We start from the raw sequence: 10,468 nt of genomic DNA on the forward strand, positions 1-10,468 counted from the left end.
ACTCCAGTCTGGGGGGCAGAGTGAGACTCCAAATCAAAAAAAAAAAAAAAAAAATGCAGTCACCAGGCTTGGTGGCTCAAGCCTGTATTCTCAGCACTTTGGGAGGCCGAGGTGACAGGATTACCTGAGCCCAGGGGTTCGAGACCAGCCTGGGCAACTTGATGAGACCTTGTCTCTACAATAAATCAAAAAATTATCTAGGCTTGGTGGCACATGCCTGTTCCAGCTACTTGGAAGGTTGAGGCAGAAAGATTACCTGAGCCCTGCAGGTCGAGGCTGTGGTGGCTGTGAGCATGCCACTGCACTCCAACCTGGGCAACAGAGTGAGACACCAACTCAAAAATAAATAGATAAAATAAAATGCAGTCTAAAGTACGAATTTAAAACAGATGTTCCAGCAGGATGCTATGACTCACACTGGTAATCCTAGCACTTTGGGAGGCCGAAGTGAGGTGATTGCTAGATCCCAGGAGTTCAAGACCAGCCTGGGCAGCATATTGAGATCTCACCTCTACCAAAAGAAAATTTAGCTGGGCCTAATGGCATGCACCTGCAGTCCTAGCTACTCGGGAGGCTGAGATGAAAGGATCGACTGAGGCCTCCGTTGCTGTAGCTGCAACTGTGCCACTGCACTCCAGCCTAGGTGACAGAGAGACACTTCGGCTCAGAAAAATTTATTTACTTTAAACTATACATTAGGATATGTTTTAGAAATAATAGCATTTTGCTAGTGAGAAATCACAGTCCTCTTGGTAATTTAGATGTCACTTGATATTAAATATTGGAAGATACGTTATTATTATTATTATTATTATTTTATTTATTTATTTTTTTAGTTGAAGTCTCACTCTGTTGCCCAGACTGGAGTGCAGTGGCCGCTACTGGCCACTTTAGCCTCGGCCTGCTGGGCTCCAGCGATCCTTCCGCCTCAGTCTTGCAAGTAGCTGGAGCTACAGGCGTGTACTACCACGCCTGGCTAATTTTTTTTTTTTTGATTTATTGTAGAGATGAGGTCTCGCCAAGTTGCCCAGGTAGGTCTCGAACCCACGGGCTCAGGCAATCCACTCACTTCAGCCTCCCAAAGTGCGGGATTGCAGACTGAGCAACCGAGTCGGGCTCATTTTTATTAGTTAATTGACACTTCTGGTTTGTTTGGTTTTTTTTGAGTTGGAGTCTCACTCCGTCGCCCAGGCTGGAGTGCAGTGACATGCTCACGGCCACCCCAGCATCAGCCTTTTGACTTACTACAATCCTTCTGCCTCAGCCTTCCACATAGCCAGAACTATAGAGGCATGCTACCATGCCCGGCTAATTTTCTATTTATTGTAGAGATGAGGTCTTGCCAAGTTGCCTGGGCAGGTCTCAAACCCAAGGGTTCAGACAATCCATTCGTCTCTGCCTCCCAAAGTGCTGGGATTACAGATTGAGCCACTGAGCCCGGCTGTATTTTTTTTTTTTAACTGAAGGTTTTGGAAAATAACCAGAGGATTTTTTATTTTATTACTTGCTTCTATAAAATGACTAACAGTGCCACTGCTACCACAGCCTCAACTTGCTGGGCTCAGGCCTCAACCTTCCAAGTAGCTGAACCTACAGGTGCGCACTACCACACCCAGCTATTTTTTTGATTTATTGTAGAGACAAGGTCTTGCCACATTGCCCAGGGTGGTTTCGTACCTTTGGAGTCAAACAGTTGTATTGCCTCCATCTCTTAAAATGCTGGGATTAAGGTGTGAGCCACAGTGCCCAGTCATCAGATTTTGTTTCACTTGAAAGTTGTGAGCCTGTACATTTGTTATGTTTCCTTGTGCATTATCTATTTGAATGTATTTGCTCAGGAGATCTGAAATATTTAAAAAATGTGGATTTGAAAGTACTGTTTCTTTAGTGCTACAGGTCAATTCTAGGGTATCTTATAGATTCTTAAATTTCTTACTGTTATCTCGTTTTTCTTTCTAATTTGTAGATTTTGGAACGAGTACTAGCAGTGGAGGACTCTTTGGAACTACAAATACCACGTCTAATCCTTTTGGCAGCACATCTGGCTCCCTCTTTGGGCCAAGCAGTTTTACAGCTGCTCCTACTGGGACTACTATTAAATTTAATGTATGTATTTTCTTCCAATCTTTGTGGAATGTTTCTTTCCCATTTGTATATTTCTTGGCAGGATGAATTGTAAAATTGTTTCTCTTTCCAGCTTAGTTTGACTCCTGAAAAACGTTCAAAACAAAATCTGTAAATAGTGGGTGGTAGACAGGAAAAGTTGTGAAACATAAATCTAGACTACGATTATATTTGAATTATGCTTATTCCAACTAAATTTGCGTTCACAACGTTGATTATAGGTTGGACATGGTGGCTTACACCTGTAATCCCAGTACTTTGAGAGGCCATGGTGGGAGAATCACTTGAGTCCAGGAGTTTGAGACTAGCCTGGGCAACGTAGCAAGACTCCATCTCTACAAAAAATGAAAAAAATTAGCCTATAGTCTCAGCTACTCTGGAGGCTGAGGTGGAAGGATCACTTGAACCCAGGAGCTTGAGGCGGCACTCCAGCATGGGTGACTGAGACTTTGACTCAAAACACACACATGACTGGGCTCGGTGGCTCAGCCTGTAATCCCAGCACTTTGGGAGGCCGAGGCAATGGGATTGTCTGAGCCCGTGGGTTCGAGACCCAACTTGGCGAGACCTGGTCTCTACAATAAATCAAAAATTAGCTGGGCATGGTAACGCGCGCCTATTGTTCTGGCTACTCGGAAGGCTGAGGCAGAAGGATCGCCAGAGCCCAGCAGGTCGAGGTTGCGGTGACCGGGAGCATGCCACTGCACTTCAGGGCAGAATAGAAAGGAGGAGTTAAATATAGAGGTTTAAATGTATTTATTGGGTAAATTGTGTAGAGTTTTCCTTATGCTTATAATATCACATGTATTTTAGCATTTGATTCGATGGCTTGGGTATGAGATTAATTCCGAGGTTTGTGATTAATTTCTGACTGAAGTCTATTTATTCAGATAAACTTGACACAGGAAGAGAGCAGAAATACAGTATATTTAATCAAGTACCCTTGAAACTATCTCATTATAAAAGACCTGGGCCACCACTGGGCATGGTGACTTAAGCCTGTAATCATCCCAGCACTTTGGGAGGCAGAAGTGAGAGGATTGCCTGAGCCCAGGGTTTGAGACTAGCCTGGGCAACTTGGCAAGACCTTGTCTCTATGACAAATTAAAAAAAAAACAAAACCAGGCATGATGGTACGCACCTGTAGTTCCAGCAGCTACTTGGAAGGCTAAGGCAAAAGGATTGCCTCAGTGTGCCACTGCACTCCAGCCTGGGTTGACAGTGATACTCTGACTCAAAATAAAAATACATACATACATACATAAAATTAAAGACCTGGGGGACTAGTTTTAGAGTTCAAGGTTGAGGAATCGTGTCTATGAGAGTAGGACTATAAAGCTTGGACTTAATAATTTGTCTTTATTTTCCTTTGCAGCCTCCAACTGGTACAGATACTATGGTCAAAGCTGGAGTTAGCACTAACATCAGTACCAAGCACCAATGTATTACTGCTATGAAAGAATATGAAAGCAAGTCACTAGAGGTCAGTAAAATACAGTACAAATATCAGCTTCACCTTTTGATTCTATTGGAAAGCAGCTTTTTAAAGTGTTTTGATTATTTTTAGGATCCAAGTGGTTCACTTGGGGCTTATGTAAAAAAATTAGTATTTACCAAATTGTTTTTAAAATTTATGTATTATTTATAGATATCTATTTTTTCAGGCAGGGATAATATTCAGGTATAAGTATAAGTCTAGCTCCTCTAATAATCTTTTCTGATCGGATGTTGCTCCTACTACACTGGGCAGTGTATGTCTGTGTGTGCACACGCGCGTGCACATGAGTGTGTTTTTAATAAATGTATGCAATTATAAGTGTACAACTTAATGAGTTTTTACTGAGTGATTGGATTCAAATCAAGAAACAGCATCACCAGCATCCCAGATGTTCCCCTTGTGCCTGGCCCTGCCCAATCACAGTCCTCCCCTTACAAAGGTAACCACTTTTTCTTGACTGTCCAATTTTTGCCCAGTTTTGAACCTTATATAGATGGAATCTTATATCATATCTTTCAACAATGAGTGTTTATCTTTGTTGCATAGAGTTAGTTTGTTCACTCTTATTGCTCTGTAATAGATTGTTGTGCATTTTGACTGTCATTCCTGATTGTAGTGGTTGCTTTTTTCTACATACCAAACTGCTTGCTTTATTGACGTTTACAGAAACACCTTGACTTGAGATAAAATTGCTAAACTTTATTATTTTGTTTCCTAAATGTTCTGACTTCACAAAATTCTCCATCTTGTAATCAAATAATTTTTACATTTATGAGTAGGGTAGCTAAGATTATTCTGTAACATTTTACTAAAAGAAAGTAGTATTTGTAAAAGAAAATTAAGTTATGGTTGGCTCTCTGGCCTGTAGCTTTACAGTAATTATAGTTATGATATGGATTTTAATATCTATTAGAAATGTTTTTCTGTAATGATATTAAGTTAATGTCATTCTGTATTTTTTTTTAGCCATAGTTCCTATATGAACATAGAACTTGAGTACAAAAATCAAGCATTTAGTTTCTTAAATTAGTTTTATTAATTAGTTTTATTAATAACTTAAATTAGTTTTATTAATAACTACATATTAAGATTAGAACTATGATTTCCCTCCCTTCAGGAACTTCGTTTAGAGGATTATCAGGCTAACAGAAAAGGCCCGCAGAACCAGGTGGGAGCAGGTACCACGACTGGCTTGTTTGGATCTTCTCCAGCCACCTGCAGTGCGACAGGACTCTTTAGCTCCTCTACCACTAATTCAGGCTTTGCATATGGTCAGAACAAAACTGCCTTTGGAACTAGTAAGCGCTTGATATCATATTAGATTATATTGAGGAGGAACAGAAAACTGAAAGTAAAATCTCAATGTCATTTTGTGATAAATACTTTGGAAAAAGTAATTCAGGGATAGTGTTAGGAATAGGAAGTACCTAGTATGTATGTGGGGAGAAACACAATTTAAAATGAAGATGGTTAAAGAGGGCTTCACTTGAGGAGGTGATGTTTGAGCAGTGATCTATTCAAAGACTGTGAAGAAACAAATTGTACAGATTTCTGGGAGAAGAACATTCCAGCTAGCGGAAACTGATTCTAATGACCCTAAGTTTTTGCTAAAGAGGCTAGGGCAAGGGAAATTACTGGTTGATATGGGGACTATATTTTATAGGACGTTGTAGGCCAATATCAAGACTTGAATATTTGATTCGGGAAGTTCTAAGAGTTTTTCTCAAGGGGAAATTATGTGACAATATGTGAAGGATCTTTGTGAAGGTTGCCATATTGAGAATAGATTGTAAGGGGACAAGAGTAGAATTAGTTAGAAAACTATTACTCCTTCCACATGAGAGGAAATAATAGTTTGGACAAGGATGGAAAAGAAAAAAGGAATATTCTGGACCCAAATTCATTATAGAATTGATGGGATTTGCTGATGAGTTGATTTAATGTAGGTGTGAAAGAGGAGCTTTCAGAATGATGATAAAAATACCAATTTTGTGAAAGCAATGCATATATATGGTATAAAGTTTACAGAATTTAAAAAAAAGCCTCTATTCCCCTCCACTGGCCACCAGTTTGCCTTTGTAGAGACAGGCAAAAGTTAAAGATTTTTCATAGCCTTCTAGAGAGATGCACATGTGCATATATACACACAAATACATAAATGTATTATCTAAGTGACATTTAACATTCTTTTCAGTTTTGGCATTTTGTGATTTAGTTTAGCACATATTCATTATTGAGTACTATCTATCAGACCCTAAGCTGAATATATTGCTGTAAGGAGAAGGCCTCTGTTCCCAGTAACTTAGACTGACAAGGTTAAAATTCACATGCAGACTTTGAGTGTGTTGTCTTGTAAAACATAGGGAAGCTATGGGCTCACAAAGGAAGAACATTTAGCTCAGCCAAGCTTCTTGGGGTCAGGGTGTTATTGTAGAAATTAAAGGTTTCACTGAGTCTGGAGTCAGTTGAAGGATGGATAATGAAATGGTTATTGTGTAGTAAAAGAAAGGAGGGTGATTTAGGTTGGTATTTAATAGATAATGTAAGGATTTTGTGGTAACTGAATCATGTGAGGATTCTCTTTTTTTGTGTTTAGATTTTTAAAAATTTGTTTTGTCTTTTTTTCCTTTCCTAAAAGGTACAACTGGTTTTGGAACAAATCCAGGTGGTCTCTTTGGCCAACAGAATCAACAGACTACCAGCCTCTTCAGCAAACCCTTTGGCCAGGCCACAACCACCCAAAACACTGGCTTTTCCTTTGGTAATACCAGCACCTTGGGTCAGCCAAGCACCAACACCATGGTAAAGAAACAGACCCTTTTTTAAACTCCAAGTCTTATTTGTAGGATTAAGTAATGAGGCAGGCTTCTAATGACATCACACTATCAAGTTCTATCTCAATGCAGTTCTTAAGAGTTGAGGGCTTTTAATAAAGAGAAAAGAGCAAAGTATTTGAATGACTGAGACCTAGATTACAGCCTAAACTCTATTCTTCGTTGTTGATAGACTTTTGAGCAAGTCACTTATCCTTTCTGAGCATATTTTTCTCATCAGTAAGTAAGAGCTGTTTATTGGGCTAGAATTGGCTATCCTGTAGCTATACCTTGACATTGACTCCAGTAGTACTATAGGGTATAGGAGAAAAGACATCAATTACTGGCTATATTTTAAATGTTCTTTCAGCTGCTGGTTTCCTTAAGTGGAGTCAGGCAAAGAACTTTTGCTTGTTTGTTTTTTGAGTCAGGGTCTCACTCTGTTGCCTAGGCCAGAATACAGTGGCATCATTGCAACTTAACTGTAGCCTTGACCTGGATCCAGGCAGTCCTTTTGGCTCAGCCACTTGAGTAACAGGGACTACAGGCATACGCCACCATGCCTGGCAAATTTTAAAATTTTTTGTAAAGATGGGATCTCTCCAGAAATAAACCCTCACATTAATAGACAATTGAATTCCAACAAGGGTACTAAAATAAAACAGTTCAATGGAGAAAAAGTAGTCTTTTCAACATGTAGTGCTGGGATGACTGATTATTCCCATGCAAAAGAATGAGGTTGGACCCTTTTTTTACACCATTGAGTTAACTGCAAAAATTAACTCAGAATCAGTCAGATACCTAAATATAAGAACTAATATTGGGCAACCCCTTTGGGTCCCCTCTCACTGTGGGAGATTTTCTGTTTGTCTTCTCAATAAATCCTGCCTTCTAAAAAAAAAAAAAAAGAACTAATATTATAAAACTCTTAGAAAAAATGAATTAAGCAGTGGTATTTTAGATTTGACAACAAAAGCAAAAGAGCAGCAGAAGAAAAAAATAGATACATTGGGCTTTGTCAAAATTAAAAACTTTAAGCCAGAGACACAGTAGCACATGTCACATTAAATATGACAGTAAAAGTAAAAGACCAGCAGGAGAAAAAAATAGATAAATTGGGCTTTGTCAAAATTAAAAACTTTGAGCCAGCAACACAGTAGCACATATAATCCTAGTAGCTACTCAGGAGGCTGGACCAGGATGATCCCTTAATGCCAGGAGGTCAAAGCTGTAGTACACTGTGATTGCACCTGTAAATAGGCCTGGGCAATGTAGTGAACTTCATCTCTTAAAAGTTAAAAACTTTTTTGTGTCAAAGGGATAGATACCTTGAAGAAACTGAAAAGAAAACCCGCAAGTGGGAGAAAATATTTGTAAATCATACATGTTATAGAGGACTTGTATCCAGAATAAATAACTGTTATAATTTAATGATAAGATAATAGCCCATTATAAAAAGGGCCAAGAATTTGAATAGACATTTTTCCAAAAAAGAAATACAAGTAGCATAAAAAGATGTTCAATATTATTAGTCATCAGGGGAATGCAAATCCAGATCACAATCAGGTTTGTCTGTTTGGTAGATTAGTAAATAAAAACAAAATGAAAATTACCCATGTAGAAGGATATGGTAGAAGAGATAGATAGTAATAAGTGTTGATGAGAACTTGGAAAAGGGAAAACCCTCATATGTTGCTAGTGGGAGTATAAAATGGTGAAATTACTTGAGGAAACAGTTTGATGGTTTCTCAAAATGTTGAACATGAAATTATGATATGACCAGCAATTAATACATCTTGGTATTTACCCAAGAGAAATGATAATACAAACTTGTACATAAATGATCATAACAGCATTGTTCATAATGACTAAAAAGTGGAAACAACCCAAATATCTATTAACAATGAATGGATAACCAGTTGTGGCGATATCCATACAATTGATTATTATTCAGCCATAAAATAGAATGAAGTACATGCTACACAACATGAATAAACCTTGGAAACATGCTAAATGAAGGAAACGAGTCACAAAAGACCACAGTTTTAATGATCTCATTCATATGAAATGTCACAAAAGACCACAGTTTTAATGATCTCATTCATATGAAATGTTTATAATAAACAGATCCATAGAAACAAAAAAGTAGATTAGTGTTTGCCTAGAGATAAGAAGTAATTGCTAGTAGATCTTGGATTTTATCTTATTTTTTCCTCTCATCGTTAGAAGTTGGCAGGGTTTTTTTTTGGATCTCAGATTTTTTTTCAGGGTGATAATGTTTTAAATGTAATAGGGGATGGTTGTACAACTCTGAATATACCAAAAAAACCTCTACTTAATAGCCTCTACTTAATAGTAAGTTTTGATGTGTGTGAGTTATATCTTTATAAAACTTCAAAAAACATTACAAGCAACCCCTTTAGGTCTCCTCCCACTGTGGGAGTTTTTCTGTCCTCTCATTAAATCCTGCTTTCTAAAAAAAGAAAAACAAAAAAATTACAGTGAATTCTCGATTAGGAATAGTTTGTTTGCACAATATTTTTTCTTCATAAATATATGAATAAAATACACTGTTAAATATTGGATAAGACAGACTATCCTCATTAGAAATAAGTATTGTTTCTCACTTAGAATTAAGACTTTTTCTTCTTCTTCTTTTTTTTTTTAAGTTAGAGTCTCACTCTGTCTCCCAGACCAGAATTCAGTGGCACACTCAGCTACCACAGCCTCTACCTGCTGGGCTTAGGGGATCCTTCCACCCTCAGCCTTCCAAGTAGCTGGAACTACAAGCATGTGGTACCACACCCGGCTTATTTTTTGATTTATTGTAGAGACGAGTTCTCTCACCAAGTTGCCCAGGCTGGTTTCGAACACCCTAGCTCGGGCAGTTCTCTCACCACGGCCTCCCAGAGTGCTGGGATTACAAGCTGAGCCACTGTGCCCAGCCTCTTCTTTTAATAAAATTTTTTTGTTTGTTTGTTTTTTTGGTGGAGATGGTATTTGCTGTCTTGCCCGGCTGGACTTGAACTCCTGGCCTCAAGTGATCCTCCTGCCTCAGCCTTTTATTTTATTTTGTTTTGTTTGTTTGTTTGTTTGTTTTGAGTTGGAGTCTCACTCTGTCGCCCAGACTGGAGTGCAGTGGCCACTCCCGGCCACCGCAGCCTCGACCTGCTGGGCTCTGGCGATCCTTCCGCCTCAGCCTTCTAAGTAGCCGGAATTACAGGCATGTGCTACCATGCCCGGCTGATTTTTTTGATTTATTGTAGAGATAAGGTCTTGCTGCCCAGGCAGGTCTCGAACTCGCTTGCTCAGGCAATCCACTCACCCCTACCTCCCAAAGGCATGGGATTATAGGCTGAGCCACCAAGCCCGGCTGTTTGTTTATTTTTTGAGTTGGAATTTCGCTTACTCTGTCACCCAGACTGGAGTGCAGTGGCATGCTCCCGGCCACTGAGCTCAGCTTCGCCTCAGCCTTTTAAAGTGCTGGAATTACAGGTGAGCGAACATGCTCAGCCAGAATTAAGACTTTTTAACCTTATGTTCCTTACTTTGTCCATATTGATTTGATTATTCTCAGCTGGTGATTTTTAGTTACTTAAAATGAAGCACCTCAGCTGGGCATGGTGGCTCACACCTATAATCCCAGCACTTTGGGAGGCCAAAATGAGAGGATTGCCTGAGCCCATGGGTTCAAGGCCAGCCTGGGCAACTTGGCAAGACCTCATCTCTACAATAAGTCAAAAAATTAGCCTCACCTGCCTGGGCAACTTGGTGGGACCTCATCGCCACAATAAATTAAAAAATTAGCCAGGTGGATGGTACATGCCTGTAGTTCTAGCTACTTGAAAGGCCAAGGTGGAAGGATCAGCTGAGCCCAGCAAGTCGAGTCTGTGGTGGTTGTGGTTGTGAGCATGCTACTGCACTCCAGCCTGGGCAACAGAGTAAAAGACTCCAACTTGCCGGGCTCGGTGGCTCAGCCTGCAATCCCGTGCCTTTGGGAGGCTGAGGTGAGTGAATTGCCTGAGCCCGTGGG

General features: G+C 39.6%; 1 protein-coding gene across 2 annotated transcripts in view; it reads left to right on the forward strand.

Moving 5' to 3' along the window:
- NUP98 (nucleoporin 98) overlaps positions 1-10,468 on the forward strand; it is a 113,811-nt gene that overhangs the window by 28,642 nt on the left and 74,701 nt on the right. For both annotated transcript variants that reach the window (XM_008074057.1, XM_008074058.1), the window contains exons 5-8: positions 1,967-2,106; positions 3,500-3,607; positions 4,740-4,920; positions 6,261-6,424. In XM_008074057.1, coding sequence (XP_008072248.1) covers positions 1,967-2,106; positions 3,500-3,607; positions 4,740-4,920; positions 6,261-6,424 — 593 coding nt within the window. The remainder of the gene's footprint in view (positions 1-1,966; positions 2,107-3,499; positions 3,608-4,739; positions 4,921-6,260; positions 6,425-10,468) is intronic.

Source organism: Carlito syrichta, unplaced genomic scaffold (genome assembly GCF_000164805.1).
Source record: "Carlito syrichta isolate Samal-C Ts95f unplaced genomic scaffold, Tarsius_syrichta-2.0.1 Scaffold316283, whole genome shotgun sequence".
In the NCBI taxonomy this organism is placed as follows: Eukaryota; Metazoa; Chordata; class Mammalia; order Primates; family Tarsiidae; genus Carlito; species Carlito syrichta.